General features: G+C 40.4%; 1 protein-coding gene across 12 annotated transcripts in view; it reads right to left on the reverse strand.

The window, feature by feature from the left end:
* Positions 1 to 18055, reverse strand: part of DNAJC13 (DnaJ heat shock protein family (Hsp40) member C13) — a 131857-nt gene that overhangs the window by 42567 nt on the left and 71235 nt on the right. For all 12 annotated transcript variants that reach the window (XM_073333222.1, XM_073333218.2, XM_073333217.2 and 9 more), the window contains 12 exons: positions 17850 to 17928; positions 16966 to 17101; positions 14549 to 14733; positions 13671 to 13745; positions 13365 to 13484; positions 10931 to 11110; positions 9536 to 9703; positions 8461 to 8574; positions 7963 to 8079; positions 6936 to 7113; positions 4688 to 4779; positions 3696 to 3795 (listed from right to left, as the gene is read on the reverse strand). In XM_073333222.1, coding sequence (XP_073189323.1) covers positions 3696 to 3795; positions 4688 to 4779; positions 6936 to 7113; positions 7963 to 8079; positions 8461 to 8574; positions 9536 to 9703; positions 10931 to 11110; positions 13365 to 13484; positions 13671 to 13745; positions 14549 to 14733; positions 16966 to 17101; positions 17850 to 17928 — 1544 coding nt within the window. The remainder of the gene's footprint in view (positions 1 to 3695; positions 3796 to 4687; positions 4780 to 6935; positions 7114 to 7962; positions 8080 to 8460; positions 8575 to 9535; positions 9704 to 10930; positions 11111 to 13364; positions 13485 to 13670; positions 13746 to 14548; positions 14734 to 16965; positions 17102 to 17849; positions 17929 to 18055) is intronic.

An 18055-nucleotide genomic window follows, 5' to 3' on the forward strand; every position in this document is an offset into this window, starting at 1 on the left:
CAAAGCATTGCAGTGTATGTTTGCTGGCATTCAAACAACATCCGTTCTTTATCTCTCTGTGTTATCCTCAGGAGAGTGAGATCTAATTCATGGTCACCTGGTTGAAATAGAGTGCTTTTCTTCAGGGGACACTCAGAGGAGTCCGTTCCTGCTGGGCTGTTTGCCTGTGGCTAAACAGAAATGTTCCCCGCTGTCAGCCACAGGGAGGGGGGAAGGTTGAGGGGGTAGCCACGCGGTGGGGGGAGGCAAAATGCGACCTTGGAACGAAAGCACATGTGCTATGTATGTAATGTTAACAGCAAGGTTTACCCTGAAAGAGTGTAGCCACTGTTTTATAAAATGTGTCTTTTTAAATATCGCTGTCCCTTTTTATCCCTCCACCAGCTGCATGTGTTTCAATGATCACAGGATCTTCTCCTTCCCAGAGGCTAGTGAAGATTAGAAAAAAAAACAAAAACCCACAATCAAGATGAAATGTTCTCCGAGCTCATGCTGTCCTCCCGCACTGACAGAGCACAGACGAATGCGTGGAGGCAAATAATGTCAGAGTGCAGGAAAGCACAAAATGACCGGGAGGAGAGGTGGCGGGCTGAAGACAGGGCTGAAGCTCAAATGTGGCAGCAGTGTGGTGAGAGGAGGCAGGATTCAATGCTGAGGCTGCTGGAGGACCAAACCAGTATGCTCCAGTGTATGCTTGAGCTGCAGCAAAGGCAGCTGGAGCACAGACTGCCACTACAGCCCCTGTGTAACCAACCGCCCTCCTCCCCAAGTTCCATAGCCTCCACACCCAGGCGCCCAAGAACGCGGTGGGGGGGCCACCGGCCAACCAGCCACTCCGCCACAGAGGATTGCCCCCAAAAAAAGAAGGCTGGCATTCAATAAATTTTAAAAAGTTGTAAACTTTTAAAGTGCTGTGAGGCATTTTCCTTCCCTCCTCCACCACCCCTCCTGGGCTACCTTGGTAGTCATCCCCCTATTTGTGTGATGAATGAATAAAGAATGCATGAATGTGAAGCAACAATGACTTTATTGCCTCTGACAGCGGTGATTGAAGGGAGGAGCGGAGGGTGGTTAGCTTACAGGGAAGTAGAGTGAACCAAGGGGCGGGGGGTTTCATCAAGGAGAAACAAACAGAACTTTCACACCATAGCCTGGCCAGTCATGAAACTGGTTTTCAAAGCTTCTCTGATGCGTACCGCGCCCTCCTGTGCTCTTCTAACCGCCCTGGTGTCTGGCTGCGCGTAACCAGCAGCCAGGCGATTTGCCTCAACCTCCCACCCCGCCATAAACGTCTCCCCCTTACTCTCACAGATATTGTGGAGCACACAGCAAGCAGTAATAACAGTGGGAATATTGGTTTCGCTGAGGTCTAAGCGAGTCAGTAAACTGCGCCAGCGCGCCTTTAAACGTCCAAATGCACATTCTACCACCATTCTGCACTTGCTCAGCCTGTAGTTGAACAGCTCCTGACTACTGTCCAGGCTGCCTGTGTACGGCTTCGTGAGCCATGGCATTAAGGGGTAGGCTGGGTCCCCAAGGATACATATAGGCATTTCAACATCCCCAACAGTTATTTTCTGGTCTGGGAATAAAGTCCTTCCTGCAGCTTTTGAAAACAGACCAGAGTTCCTGAAGATGCGAGCGTCACGTACCTTTCCCGGCCATCCCACGTTGATGTTGGTGAAACGTCCCTTGTGATCCACCAGAGCTTGCAGAACTTTTGAAAAGTACCCCTTGCCGTTTATGTACTCGCCGGCTTGGTGCTCCGGTGCCAAGATAGGGATATGGGTTCCGTCTATGGCCCCACCACAGTTAGGGAATCCCATTGCAGCGAAGCCATCCACTATGACCTGCACATTTCCCAGGGTCACTACCCTTGATATCAGCAGATCTTTGATTGCGTGGGCTACTTGCATCACAGCACCCCAACAGTAGATTTGCCCACTCCAAATTGATTCCCAACTGACCGGTAGCTGTCTGGCGTTGCAAGCTTCTACAGGGCTATCGCCACTCGCTTCTCAACTGTGAGGGCTGCTCTCATCTTGGTATTCATGCGCTTCAGGGCAGGGGAAAGCAAGTCACAAAGTTCCATGAAAGTGCCCTTACGCATGCGGAAGTTTTGCAGCCACTGGGAATCGTCCCAGACCTGCAACACTATGCTTGTTTCCCGAGCCCAGAATCGGCGTTCCACAGCATGAACCTGCCCCATTAGCACCATGATGCATGCATTGGCAGGGCCCATGCTTTCAGAGAAATCTGTGTCCATGTCCTGATCACTCATGTGACCGCGCTGACGTCGCCTCCTTGCCCGGTATCACTTTGCCAGGTTCTGGTGCTGCATATACTGCTGGATAATGCGTGTGGTGTTTAATGTGCTCCTAATTGCCAAAGTGAGCTTAGTCGCCTCCATGCTTGCCTTGGTATGGCGTCCGCACAGAAAAAAGGCGTGGAACGATTGTTTGCCGTTGCTCTGACGCAGGGAGGGGCGACTGACGACACCGCTTACAGGGTTGGCTTCAGGGAGCTAAAATCAACCAAGGGGGTGGCTTTACATCAAGAAGTATTTCAGGCAGGACTTCACTGAGGGTTCCAATAAGAAATGGTGCACCTAAGTTATTGTTCTTATTGGAACAAGGTGGTTAGCCTGGCCTCTGATTGATACATGGCTAGATTTACCTCGCTGCACCTTCTCTGTGAGTGACTGCAGTGTGACCTAGAGGAATGAGTCCCATAGACAGGGGAGGGGGGGAAGCAAATGAGTACAAAACAAATCTGGTCTATTTCTTGTTTTGATCTACTCCATCTATCTTTTACATCTTTGGCTAGCAGCAGACGGTGCAGAAGGACTGCATGCCATCCACATCTCATGGCTGCTCGGCAGAAGATGGTACAATACGACTGCTAGCAATCCATATTGCCTGCCTGCTCACCATAATAGGACTGACTGCAGGACTAAAAACAATGATCTGGTCAAGTCGCTCCAAATTTAGTCCCTGCGCCCATGTCTGCCCAGGCGCTCCCAGCCGACGTGGCCAGGAGCACCTCGGACATGACGATGATAGCTACTAGTCGTATTGTACCGTCTGCTGCCAGAAGGCAATGGGTTGCTGCTACTGTGTAGCAAAGCCATACCGTGTCTGCCAGCACCCAGGAGACATACGGTGACGGCTACCTGAGCGGGCTCCATGCTTGCCGTGGTATGGCGTCTGCACAGGTAACTCAGGAAAAAAGGCGCGAAACGATTGTCTGCCCTTGCTTTCATGGAGGGAGGGAACGGGGGGCCTAACGATATGTACCCAGAACCACGCGCGACAATGTTTTAACCCCATCAGGCATTGGGATCTCAACCCAGAATTCCAATGGACAACGGAGACTGAGGGAACTGTGGGATAGCTATCCACAGTGCAACGCTCCGGAAGTCGACTCTAGCCTCGGTACTGTGGAAGCACTCTGCCGAGTTAATGCACTTAGAGCATTTTCTGTGGGAACACACACACTCGAATATATAAAACCGATTTCTAAAAAAACGACTTCTATAAGTTCGACCTTATTCCGTAGTGTAGACATACCCGAAGGATACTCTCAGGATCAGGTTACAAGTTCAGCTAGTTGCATTCCAAATCACTAACTTTTCACAAGTTTGTCAAGTTTGGCTTTTATACAAAACTTTCTACAAGCAACTGCATAGTACATACTTGAAGGCAGGGAATGCAGGAGGGCCAGCAAATTGGAAAGAACCATTGCCTCGGCAATATTGTTAACACATTCCTGGTTACAAGTCACTATGTTCACCACCTGTAAAACATGAAAAGCATGAATCATTAGAAAAAAAGTAAGTTTCTTGGCAAATTATACATTTAAGCCACTTTTGGCGAAGAAATGCAATATTGTATTCAAATTCTCTTGAAGCAGCATGGTCCAGTCAATGGGGCACTGGATTAGGACTCACGAATTATAGCTCTGCAACTGACCTGCTGTATGACCTTGGGCAAAGAACTTTGCTTCTGTACCAGTTTCCCTTCCCGTACTTTGTCAAGAGTATTTAGCTCACTCTTCAAGGTAGGGACTATCCTACTATGTGTATGCACAACACCTAGCACCCAATGGGACACCCCAATCCCCCAGTCTCAGTCAGGACTTCTAAGCATTACTGTAGCACAGTACAGCCTCCAGTGGGTGCAATAAACCTAGATTCAAAACCCAATGTTGAAATTTTACAGGACATGTACAATGAAGGTGTTAATTCCTAAAAATACATATGTTAAAGTTTTTGGCTACTGTTAAGCTAGCCTTAATTTTTTTTTTATTAAATATTAATATAATATAAATATAAGAGTGCTAAAACCACTGAGAAAACAGATTCAAGAGCTATTTGGTCGAGTTGTTTGCTAAACAAATGTTAGAAACTGATAATTTTTTCTAGTATATCCTAAAACAGTCAGTATTAAAATGTGCATGCAATGTTCAGGAATTACTGTCTAAAACGGTAAGCTTGGAATGAGGTCTAGATTTTAAATAGGAGCAAGTTATGACGGATATTTGACAGATTTTAACAAATTAAAAAATGCAATTTCTTAACCTAGCCAGGTGTACCTGGCTCATCTATGCAACAAGCTACATTCAGCATCCATGTGATTAGGTACTGTGGGCTAGATACACAAAAATATTGCTTAAGCAATGTTTTTACCTCTAAAGCCAACTGCTGCACGTGACCAGCTCCATGGACACGCAGAAGGGAGAATATCAGCTTAAAGTGACCTATGCATTCACACTCAGAACCTATAAAGGAGGAATAAGTTATTTTACCATTGGAAAGAACACTTAATGAAGAGCTGCCCAATCAATGTTACACACAGTATGAATTACTTTAAAAAGACCAAGCTCTCTGGAGCACAGGCCATCTTTGTGTTTGTAAAATGGGGTCCTGTTCCCTAACTAGGACTCGCAGCTACTGCAATACAACTAACTAACTATGCATAAAATATTTGAAAAGCTGCCTGCAAGTCCAACTGTGAAAGCACCAAGCCAACATGAAAAATAGCTATATCAAAGAAGGGGGATCAGTATAGGTTTTCCCCCATTAGTCATTAATGGCACTATTGGAAAACCAAGTACTGAGTAGATAAAAAAATAGGGTGTATAGTTTCAAGGTTGCAGGAACTGGCGAGCACCTGTCAAACACGATAATTCAGTTAAAATCAAATACATTTAGGGTCTACAGTTCAACTATCTAGTTCAAATGGTTTTCCAGACAGACATTTAGCTACTTTCTCTCTTTTGCTGTTACAAAGTTAGTCCACTTCTATAGAGTTAATATACATTTAACACTAATGTTCAGTCTCTATTTCAAACAAACACTTTCATGCCAATCCTACCCCACTGTCTTCTCTGCAAGAACCTGCTGCCTGTCAACTGCAGAACTGCTAACATGCCGACCTTCAGTGTTTTAAGAATTAAACTTTAGACTTGGGTCTAATCTTTGCCAAAGTGAGCTTTCACTACTTGTAGGGACATTACCAACCCTACAATTATATTAGTATATATAAGTATATATATATATATATATATATATACTAACAAAATACCAATTATAGTCACATTTCTGCTTCCACAGTTACAGTAATCTCATACATTACAAGTAACTGAAAGTAGTAGTTTCCTGGATTTTTCCTGTTTATTTTGTGCATTTGACAGCTCTTCAGTTTTGGGACCGCCCCACTCTTCCTTAAAGAAAAGGCCCTTAAAGTCAGCATCAGAGTAGCTGAAAAAATCCCCTTTGTTTTTAAACAGATACTTTTAAATAAGTATTTTTAAATAAGTATTTTTAAATTCCTTTAGCAAAAAAGCTTCCAAAAAAGTTAGCATTGACTGTAACCCCCCTTTGAAGGAACACAGGGAAACAGTTTCACTTTAGACACTAATTTTTATCTTCAGTTTTAGTCTGCAGTTGCCAGAGAACTGGATTAGAACCCAGGTTGTTCTGGAAAGATTTAAAAAACCCCACCACACAACCTTTAAATGAAAGTTCAGCTTGATTACACAGAACATAATATCTAGTAGTTCACCGAAACTCCCCCATCCCCTCTTTGGCCCCTTCAAAATAGCCTATTCCACGGACAGAACTTTGTTAATAAAAGCAGTCATTTTTCTCTACTTCTGAATAGGTCTAGGCTGCACCCCCACCACGCCAAGAACATTTCAGTGTTGTAGTATTATTACACGTTCAAAGACATGAATTAAGAATTTCTAATAAGTTTTCCTCTAGTAATAGTTTCCATAAAACTAAATTAAAAATTTAGCAATCCAGTGTGTTTGAAAAGCATCTTCCCTCAAAATACTAAAACATTTTCTACCATCCCTGAGGTTCCATCCTTTAAACAGAGTTATGCTAGGACAGGTTTTTTGTTTTTTGTTGTTTTCTTTTTTAAGTGGCTTGGTTTTCAACAAGCCTTTGAACACTGTACAATAGCTCTGCAAAATGATCCTGATATTTCACTATGCTAGGCACAAAGTGTTCTCACACTCCCTTTTACCATAGGTGACTAAAAAAAAACAAAACACTTTGCATGAAGAGACTTTACTCAGTTGGCAAAAACACTGCTCTCCTTGGAGAAGCGGTGAAGAAGATTTCTGTGAGACTGATGTACCAACAGCAAGAAAAGGGAAAAACAAAACACCTTCTCAGTGAAATTCACTATTTTCCAAGCAAAGAAAAGCAAAGCATTCTACCAATGTTGCTGTTAAACTATTTAAAGGTCTTTAAAAAGTATTCCAGAAATACTACTTTTAAGACAACTGGCTAGCCAGCAGCATGAACCTCTACAGCTTGGCAACATGCACAGGTTTAGTGCTAGATTCATATATCTAAAATAAATCTATAATGAGGTCATTTGCAAAGTGCTGCTTATTGATCAATTCAACATGTTTAAGTTTACCTGGGTTGTGTTTTATAACATTTCTCAGCGCCTCCAATGCCATTTCAACCCTCCGTAACCGGTCTCCATGTTGATCAGACTCTACTTTCCCAGTCTGTGTGATAGCCATTAACGTGTGAAGGTACTGTGCCTGTGAGCCAATGTAATCCAAAAGGCTTGCAGCAAATGCTTTTGGAAACTTGAAATAACGAAGAGATCAGTAAGTGTACATAAGAATCTTTATATGTTTTTCAAAAACATATACAAAGCATTCTGCACTAGAAGTATGGAACTGCATTGTACAGCAAGCTCAAAAGCCATTTCCAAATTCAGTAAAGCGGTGATTCTCAGCTTTTCCATACCAGAACCTCCCCTTTCACCAATCATACTCTAGCTAGGATTCCTTTCCTATTTACCAAAAGGTTCTGACCCTCAGTGGACAATTATTATATATTCACACCAGTCTTTTATTGTAATGCCCATTTTCCCCTCTTCTGACATGACAGTACTACAGTTTAACTACAGATAAAATCCGTTAAGAGTTTGAAGATGTGACCAAGCATCTCCATCTTTGTTGAGAAAGCATAAAACTAATAGCTTAAGATAGAAGAATGTGGAATACTCAAGCCATTCTAGGGAAGTATTTAGCCATTTAAAATTGTGTCAAAATGCCTGGGACACAAATTCTGACCAAATCCATGCTTTTCTTTGCCAGTGAGAATTTCAATTTGGATTCTTATCTCTCCTGTTTAACTGGGAGATAAAACAAGAAGATATATCCTAAGCAAATGGAAATGCCTAAGATCATAGTCTACACTGTGATGTTGAGATACCCTGAGAAGTTAACAGGAGCTGCAGATGCCCCAGCTTTAGATGCATATTTCTAATAAGACTGCTGAAGCTTTTGTATAAAACTTCCTGGGAGTGTTAACTCTTGATGCCCTTCAGAATGCTATTTGAAATGGCAGTTTGGTTTCAATTCAAAATAAGTACCATTTGAAAGACCAGCTTTAGGTTTCTTCACAAACAGCAAAATTAACAATCTCACCTCTAGCTGAAAAGTAGGGACTTCATTGTAAACTCTAACAAAAATCTCTCCCACAATAAGTTCTTTTGCATGGTCACTGAAGACAAATTCAGATCCATAGCTTTTGTCACAATCACCCTTCAAGAAAAAAAAAATGCTTTGTTAAATATATTTACAAAATGACCCACCATATACAGAATTTTTTTTTTTTAAATAGAGGTATGGAAAAGAGTTAACTGCTGTGACTCCATTATTTCCAAACCAAAACACAGACAAGGCAAAAGCAACAGCACAAGACTTCGTAGAAATATGTTTTAAGTTTGTAGAATAAAGCAGCGAGAACAAAAATATCTGAGAAGTTGGCCAGTGTAAGGTTTCTCTTGGTGGTTGGATAATTAAAACTGCATGAGCCCATTTTTCCTGAGCTTTAAAAAAAGCTTCCTATAATGTGAGGATACCAGATCATTTAAGGCAACCTAGAAAAAGGCTCCATCATAAAAATGTTTAGGAGTGTCTCACTCTTTTTATCATGCTTTCTTGTTCAGATTCCAGGAATTCAAGAAGTTCAGCTCTTGTCCCATTGTTCCAGATCAAATAGGGGCTCTCTGTGTTGCTGTTGAGCATCTTCAGAATCTAGGAGACAGAATCAAGAGTTTAGGTAAATAAGTGGGTTTAACAATTCTATACAAAAAGCACATTCGGAGTTTTAACACTGTTCCAAGAGAAGAGATCATATGGGGGAAAAAAACAAACAAACTATGGCCTTTGTGAAGATCTGGTTCAGATTATGTGGCCCACTGGCTAGATCTTGGCTTTCAGGAGTAGGCTTAAGGCCAAATTTTCCAGATACGATTTTTTTGGGGGGGGCGGGGGAGGGGAGGAAGAAAGGGAGAAGAGCCAGATGGAATGCTCCACAAAAGAAGTATTACTTCACACTCATATTGGTCACTAATTTTTTTTTTTAAATAGAACATTGTTTGCTGTCACTTACCTCTAACTACAAACTCATCTCCTGTTCACTCCCATGCTCCCACCCACCCCATAATTTACTCTCATAATTTTACTAACCTCCAACTTTTCTGCTGCTCTTATCCTTCTGTACGTTGTTGCTCCCTTCTTTTAAACACTATAGTCTTTTAATTCTATCCTTGCATTGACTTTTGTTTCCCAACACCATGCTGTCTACCCCAAACCTTGGTACCTGCAACCCCCGAATTCACTTTCTGTTCCCATCTTTGTGTTGCAAAGCGCTGTACCTGTCACACATTTTGGGGTAAGGGTGTTCACCTGCATCGTTGGTCAATTCAAGACTTAAATTTTTATTAAGATTAAAAAAATTGACTAGATAGTCACTGTTACCTAGGTACTGTTCTAAAAACATTCACAAAAATCAAGAGTTCTGTTCTAAAGATCACTAGTTATTTTAGTCATTTAACTGGGAAATGGTTATCAAATTGCACTTCATTTCTCAGTATTCAGGCTGCTCTGGTTTATTTGTTACTGTGGCTAACAAGTAAGTTTTTAATAAACAATCATTTCTTGTAGGTTGTTTTACATAATGTCAATACTTTGGTTGCCTTAGACATTCTTGTACCTCAGTAGGAGCAGCCACAGCAAGTTTCCTTGCAACATATGGTGTCAGCATTCCAGCCAAGCTTTTCCTTATTGCTGGATTTTCCGGTGTAACTCGTTCTTCAGACAAATACCCTCCAAGACGACTCAAAGCAAGAAGACTGAGTTTGGCGAGACCATTGGCTACTTCCTGTAAATGAAAAATACATAAATTTTAAAAAGGTCAATCCTATTATTAATCTTGAACAGAAACCTGAAGCAAGCTAAAGAGAAATATCAACTACCTTTTTAAAAACCACCTCTTGAAAATAGTTGTCCAATGCTTTTTTTATGCCTTGCATGATCATAAGCAAATTCAGTTCCCTTTAGTTTACTTCTTGTTTATGCACCAACCTTGACAGACAGAAATATGCATACATCTGGGCACAGCACTAGGTGTTGCAGAACACCAACAGTTTTTGACATGTAACACCAATATAGTTTGTCTGCATCTACCTGTGTAAAGCCCATGAAGAAAACTAGATGAATTTGGGGCTTTAAACAGACATGAAAATTTCTTAGTTCACAATTTAATGGGATATTTGACCAAAGAATGGCAATTTCTAGAACAAAGACGTATTTCTGAGATATTTAAATGTTTGTATAATGATTCAACAGTGCACTAAAAGATGGTAGTTTTTGCATCCTGGCAAGGCTCCTCATTGAGCTGATCCAAGAGAGATATGCAGCAGTTTTGAATAACTGATTCCGACCCACGGGTTTTACAACCAGTTGAAGTTATACATTTCTGCTAAGGAGGAACCTGTTAGGGTGCTAATATAAATCTAAGAGTTTTTTTAGATAAAATTAGTGTTTCTGACAACTAACCAGCTACTTCTTCAGTTCTGGACTATCTGCAGCTAGTACTTTCCTGCTTATTCTTCTACTAGGAAAATCTACTATATGCTATATTTGGATAATAATGTTTATGGCCTATCATTTTATCTACTCCCATAAAAAAATTACATTAACATGAATTAAACATTAACTGTACCCATCAATAATTTATTGTAATATACGTTACAGGGATGCCCTAATTATCCCAAAACCAAAGTACTGTAAGCTAGAAAATTCAGAGTTAACACGTTAGAATATTGTAAGCATAACCATAAGAATCTGGAAGTGCACATTTAGTGCACCCAAACCATATTAACTCTGCCCTGTATGACACCATACATTTATCATATGGTTACAGTTAAAGCATTTTAGTATCTATGGTTCCAGATTAGATGCAAGTAATTTTTAAACTCAAAGCCATGTAATTTGGGGAAATGTATTTTTCAAGCCTAACAGAGTTCAAATCTTTAAGATGGATGGTAACCAACATCCATCTTAAAGTCTGAAATAGAGTCAAGTGTAAGTTGCTCAGAAATATTACCTGCTGATTAGAATCTTCACTCTTCTGAATGCCACTCTCTTCTAGCGTATAATCATAGTTAAAGAGGTAACCGAGCAAATACCACAAAATTCCAGCTTGAAACAAATGTGTTTGTAGCCAGTAATCAACAGCAAATGAACTGACACATTCCACTCCCAAGGAAGCCACTCGCGGAATGTTCTGAGGAATGAAGGAGAATTGACATTCAGTATTTTTGGTGACTGAGGAAAATTTTAACCTAAAAGGAAAAAGTTAAATAGCACACCAGCAAACTCGTCAACAGGAACAATGTTTTGGTTTTAGAGAAATTTCGTGTTTAAGATTTTGAATCTTGTACCTAAATATAATGAGCGAGATACTAAGGATCTGCATAAACTGATGAAATCTGAAGTCTGTGGGGGGAGAAAAAAAGGCTTATAGTGCTCAAGACTTCAGCATAAGCATCTACATAAAGCTTCAGGGGACACATGGCTAGAGCTGGTTCAAAATTTTTCCAACAGAACAGTTTTCTGTCAGAAAATCCTGATTTAATGGAAGCCAGGCAGTTGGACTGTCTGCCTGCTTGGTTAGGCCAGCCAGCTCCCAAGATCCTCTGCAGCCTTCCTGCCCAGCTGCTGGGGAGCAGTGCCTCTCCAGACCCCAGTCTCCTGTGCAGCTGGCCAGCAGCTGGAGCGACTGATGTCAAAGAGAGCCTCTGCTCCCTACCAGCTGGTGAGCTGTCTGTGTGGGTGCTAGGGAGGCAAGGAGCCAGTCGGGCAACTGTTCTGTGGAAAATTTTTTCATTTTTCATTTTTGACTTTTTGTTCCAGTTCAGAACAAAAACATTGTGAAAAAGTTTTCAGCAGAATGGATATTCTGGTTACCTCTCAGCTTCACATGTGACCTTCAAATGATTATCAAAACCCTGGTTAACCAAAACTCAGTTAAAGGTTTCACTGTATTCAGAAGCAAAAACATAGCGGAGTCAGACTTCTGGGATTTAATATCCTGCTTTCCCTCACATGGTGCAATCAAGATGGACTACTTCTGATACAAATTGCTTTAATAGACTCCAGTCTGCAATTCTTCCACACCGCTCAGCATGGACGTATTTGTTGATCAGTATTACATTTTGAAGAACTTATTCTATACTTTGTTTATAGAAATCAAATTTTGAAGAGCCATGTCTTTGAATGGATTACTCAATAGTTATATACATTTACTTCTACAGTGATGTTCTGTAGGAGCAGTCTAATAGTTGACTATCTCAAGCACTTCACATGAAGTTCTTAATTGATAGACTGCACTAAGTATTGCAAAGAACTACTTAATGGAAAGTAAAATTTAAGTTCTACTGCGTTTTGAAGAACTTTCAAACAGATGTCACTCAAAATACTTTTACTACATTCTCAGCTGATTATGTTTCTTTTCAATATTCAAAATAAGGTAGAAGTAACCTCAAGAAATTACACCAGCTTTAAATTTCCTTAGCTAGTTTTTGAAGGTTTACCATTGCATTCTCTTTTTATGTTTTAAGCCAGATCTTTAGATTTTGTTCCTTATATCTGCTGTGCCACTGTCTTCCTAGTGCAGCAATGCTATTTTAAATCACCAGCCAAAGGAATTTAAACTTGAGATTTTTTTTTCTACTTATAGAAGTAAAAATAGATATTAGAGTAAAAATAAAGACAGTTATTCTGCCTAGCTAATTCAATGAGTAGTTAGTGGTGAAATTCTGCTTTTTAAACTTTAAAGTTCAGAGTAATACCATTAAACCCCCTGGAGTTACTGGTTTTTAGAGTTGTGAAACAGAACAGAATCTGGCCCAATGTGGAAGGTAAGCCAGGGTGGTGGCCTTTGTCACCAATCTGAGAAATATTCTGACAGGTAGCATTTTCATCTACTGTAATTGGTAGATTGTTCTTGTACTTCCCTAAAACTAGGATTTAAATTTAAGTGGAAATACTTTGAGTCAGAATTTATGGATTTGTCTCCACACAAGTTGCACTGGTTTTTAAACCAACTTGATTAAACTAATGCAAAACCCACTGTGGATGATCTGAGCTGTTTAAACCAGGGTATAGCTTGCATCTTGTAATTTACAGACAGAATTTAAAGGTTAAAAAAGCAATATAAGCTAGATATAAAACTTACAGGTGCAAGCTAAATGTATATAAGAATCTACACAAGGAATTAGCACCATTTAATTAAACCTGTTAAAAAATGTTACACCTTTAGTTAAATCAGTGTAAGTTTGTGTGTGGACCAAGCCTCATATTTGTGTCATACAGACTGCAAGTATCTGTACTATTGGGAAATTCACACAGTTTTTATAAAAAACTTATTTTAAGAACTAGTCTCATATAGTGGCTCATTTTCTAGTACTGTATTTACAACACTTAAATATAAAACAAGAAAACTACAACAGCTTAGGTAGTAAGCCAGGAGATCTTACCTTGCCATAATATAGCACTCTACAGAGATCCTTGATGATATTAGGCATCTCAGTGATCTTTTCTCTGCACTCCTCAAACTGAGCTGCCACACTGTAACACTTGCTTATATGCCCACATACCTACAAACAGAAACACTTTCTTAAGCCACAGAGTTAATGTAGTGTGCTGCATATCCCCTGAACAGGAGAAGGACACGCAAATTTCTAAAACACTTATTAGCTGCACAAAGCCTCATAAGAAAATGGTACAAAAGGTATGGCCTGACATACTGTTAAGTACCGTTTTACAATTTCTGTATTGCTTACCTGTACAGACATGTCATCTGGTTTACTGGAGCGAGTCAAGACTGCCACACAACGATTAAATGCTTCTTGCAATACCTTTAGGGAGTAAAAAGCTGCAAGGGTTAGAATTCATCATAAACCTAAAGAAAGTATCTTTCTGTCAAAGTGTAGCTTTACAAGGTTTGTTTCAATAAAGCCTGCTCAGGGTCTGTAAATCTATTACCTCCTGTTACGGTTTAACAGCTGTCCTATGCACTGAAACAAATTTTGCTTTCGCTGTTCGGGCTTCATTTTACAACCATAAAGGGAGATTTACTGGTACTTCATATGAATTATCCATCATGTAAAAATTATCTCCTTGGAAATATCTAGCCTTTTCACACTGCCATTATAGTTTAAGGAAGTTTTTAGAAGATTTTTAATATAGTGGCATCCTCTTCTCCCAGTTGTGCTACTGAGGAGTGTTCATTTGGAATAACCAAACCACACTCAAATGATTGGCTCCCACCCTTTAAAGCAAGTCACTATTTATTTTTTATGGGGTTTTTTTGCACCAAACAAGCACAACACAGAAGCCCGATACAGACAGTGCCGTTCCATGTAACGGCCACTAGAACTTGTTCTGGAAGATGAATGTTATGTAAATCAATTCAAAGCCACCTTGTGGAGGGATGAATTAATCTACTCCAGAAGGAGATCCCTCCTGTCCCCCAGCCCTCCCATTTCAGAAGAAACCATGAGAATGTTTCTTGCAGGAAGGAAGTGGGCAAATGTGCAGATAACCCTACACCATCAATTTTGTTCTTCCCCCCCATTCCTCAGTTGATTATCCAAGAAGCAGTAACCATCAACAAACAAGCTGTGAAAACAGATGTGCTTATGAGTTTCTTTGGGTTTACCTCTATTCCATTCTCCCTCCGCAGTTCTTCTGCATTAAGTGCTGAACAATTGACTGTGTGGAAAGCCAGCTCTGCAGCAGCAGGCAACAAAGGAGATTCCTTGGAAAACAGAAGATCATCTGAAGTTTCTAGTGTAATGGTCTTAATCAGCATGGGATAGCCTGCATATTTGTAAGGCTTCAAATCTGAAGGATAAACAAACTGAAATGTAGCAAATCTGATAGCCATTAACTAGCAGTGTCTAAATGTGTAAGGATTTTATCATGATCTGCTTCAGATTACTAAATTACTCGTTCACAAAATGTTCTCCTCCTTCAGAGCCAAGCTATGTGTGAACACAATGTTGGCTCATCTGACAAATAGGATTATTTCTGTAGCCCTTGAGATTTTCTAGTAATGCACAAACCAGTCTGCCATCTTTCACAGTATGTGTCTAGCCTACTTCAAGAAATTAAGTGAAAAAAACTTAAACTAGTAATGTTATCAAGTCAGTTTTTGTAAGGGAATACTAAATTGGGAAGGTTGCTGAAGTCCTTTATATTTAATGTTACAGAATGACAGCTGAAACTTGAGTCTATCACCTTCTCACATAAGGCATCAAACCTTCTAAATGGGTTTCAGATGGGCTTAAGTGCAATTCTAAACAAAAACGTTTAATTTGCTATAGAAGAAGGCAATCTATATGTTAAAGTAGTATTTGGTTTAATGCATCTAATTGAATATTATGGGTGACCTTTTCCACACAAGTCAAGAGATACAGCTGTAGTACCCTACACTACGTGCCATATTGCACGCAAGCATTTTATACGACTAAGATGTTTGTGTTTTAAGTTAACATACATGGTAATGCGAAGGGTTCCAAGGATTGTTAGTCAGGAATTATTAGACCACTTCAGCCATCCCTCCTCTCTGGTAGGGACTGCAGAGGAAGAGGGTGGTGTTGGAGCTGGTACATGCAGAGTCTACCTCTCCTGGGGACTATGCAACAGCAGGGGGAACCCTGACTAGAATGATGCAGTCAGTTTTCAACTCCCTTTGGACTACTTGAGTATGGCAAAGAGTAGATCAGGACAGAGACTCTTAAGTACATTTAAGAACGAGAGAGTCACACTGCACATGTGCAGCATGCACTACTTTTATGTTTAGAACTATTTAAGTGACATTTCGTAAGCGCTAAAAAGTTTTCTTGGAGAACTCATTCTCTGGCAAGACTGAAGGTTAAGAGACCTTTGAGTGCAAGAGTCAGACATTTAACTGATAAAAAAAGTCTCTTTTCTTCATTAGTGATTTCCAAAACCAGGCAAACACGTAACAAATTGTCTTGCTAAATGTTCACCTTCAGCCTTGTTGCCATCTCCTGCTATTTCAAAGCACCTTAAAATGTTAATTGAATAAAATGACTTTTCAGTCACAATTACAATACTGCCCAATTATTATTTGACTAGTTTCCACCACAGTGAAAAGTGAGTTTTGGTCCACCACTGACACGATATGACACAGAAGTTACTATATTTCCTGTTATCAGATTTTTACTAGAGGCAGGGTATCAACAAGAAAGCATGATAGTTAGGGCCCTACCAAATTCATGGTCCATTATGGTCAGGGCCCTACCAAATTCATGGTCCATTATGGTCAATTTCACAGCCACAGGATTTGAAAATTGGTAAATTTCACAGTGGGTGGGGGTCGCAAACCTGTTGTAGGGGGGTCATGGGATTGCCACCCTCACTTCTGTGCTGCCTTCAGAGCTGGACAGAGTGGGGAAGACGGGGTGTGGAGCTATCTGCAGCTGGGAGAGATGCTCTTTCCCTGCAGAGCTGCTCTTGGGTAAGTCCTGTCCTGCCCCAGCCCTGCCTGGACTAGCAGCTAGAAGTTCCCTTTTCTGGGGCGCTCTTAGGAAGAGGGGAAGATTGGATCTATGTCCACATGCCTTCTCCAGTTACAGGAACCTCTGGGACTGATGCACAGTCCAAAAGCGCCCTGCTGCAGGGGGAGGCACCCGGAGATGGGTCTGGTCTCCCGCCTCCACCTGAGCAGCTGTACAGAGGATGGACAAGTCCTGTCCCTCCCCAGCCCAGCCAGAACTAGGAGTCCCCTTTGCTGGGGCACACCTAGAAACAAGGGGACATCAGATTTCAAGGGAAAAGGCTTATTTCACGGTCCATGTCATGTTTTTCACGGCTGTGATATTGGTAGGCCCCTAATGATAGTGTAGAGAGGAAAATGAAACTAGAGAAAAAGTCTTCTATTTAACTTATACTATGTTAAATATGAAGCTTCCACATTTCATGATTTTTTTTGTATTTTCACTATTTCATGAAAAACTTCAAAATTAATGCATTAACAACTCAAAGCAGCTTCAAAAAGCTGCTCCGAGAAATACAGTGGAAGCGATATTTCTGAGTCAGTATGCCCACCTTCTTTGTGTCTGTTGAAGAGGATGCTTTGAGCTTTCAGAATCAAGATGATATTCTCTGGATCTGGGCCATCCACCACTTTGGCAGATTTTGTGCATAAGAACTCATATGCTTTGTTTACTTTTTCAAACATATCCTGCAGATAACAATATGGACAACGTCAAGCTGTTACCCAACAAAACCTGAGTATTTACTAAGTCTCAAAACTCAGTTGCAGCTTCAACCTGTTTTCCCTATTTTGTTTCTGAACTGGTAAACAATGACATTAGCTATATTATACCATTGCAAATGAAATTCCAAGGGAGTGTCACATTGGAGAAAACTCTGAAAAATAGTAACTGCGTATTCTGCTATAGTAATATTTTGCTGGTTCACAGATCAGTTTTTCTCTTTAAGTCTTTCAGTGAAGGGGTAATCCTGCACTGAGTCTTATCAGTGAAGAAATTGTGATATTACAAATTTAGCATTATGGCTTCACTGCAGAATCAAGTGAGTGGAAAAGTGGGCTGTAAGAGCGAATCTTTTTCAGACAGATGGTTTAGTTGTTATTGTAAAGGAAGTTACATATTATCTTTATTTTGTATTTAAACTCCTCATCCCTCAAAACCCCACAAGATGACATGCAGTGCATGCCATTTCCTGGCATGATGGAATGAGATGAACTGTTATTTCAGAGTCCCCCTGAAGAAAATGTTTTTGATAAGTGTCATATTCCAGTTAAAATGCTATGGACCTCTAGAATTTGTGCAAGTGTATTCTGGAAGAAAATGGACTTGCTCTGAAAACACTACCGATGTAAATATTCATTAAAATCAAACCCATTAAACCACAATTTTAAAAAAGTCTCAGTGTAAACTAAAGTCATATCATAGTACAGTACATACCCTCCCTTCTGGGTTCTTATCAGGGTGATATTTTTGTGCCAACCTGAAGTAGGCTTTTCGGACCTTGCTCTCATCATGCCTGTCAGATGCAGATAGAGAATGTCAATAAGATAATATTCACTTTTGGCATAAGAATTTATTAAGAACAAATTTACATATTCAAAACTACCAACCTCAAGAAATCAAAAATCATGAGTCAGACCCCC

Source organism: Lepidochelys kempii, chromosome 2 (genome assembly GCF_965140285.1).
Source record: "Lepidochelys kempii isolate rLepKem1 chromosome 2, rLepKem1.hap1, whole genome shotgun sequence".
In the NCBI taxonomy this organism is placed as follows: domain Eukaryota; kingdom Metazoa; phylum Chordata; order Testudines; family Cheloniidae; genus Lepidochelys; species Lepidochelys kempii.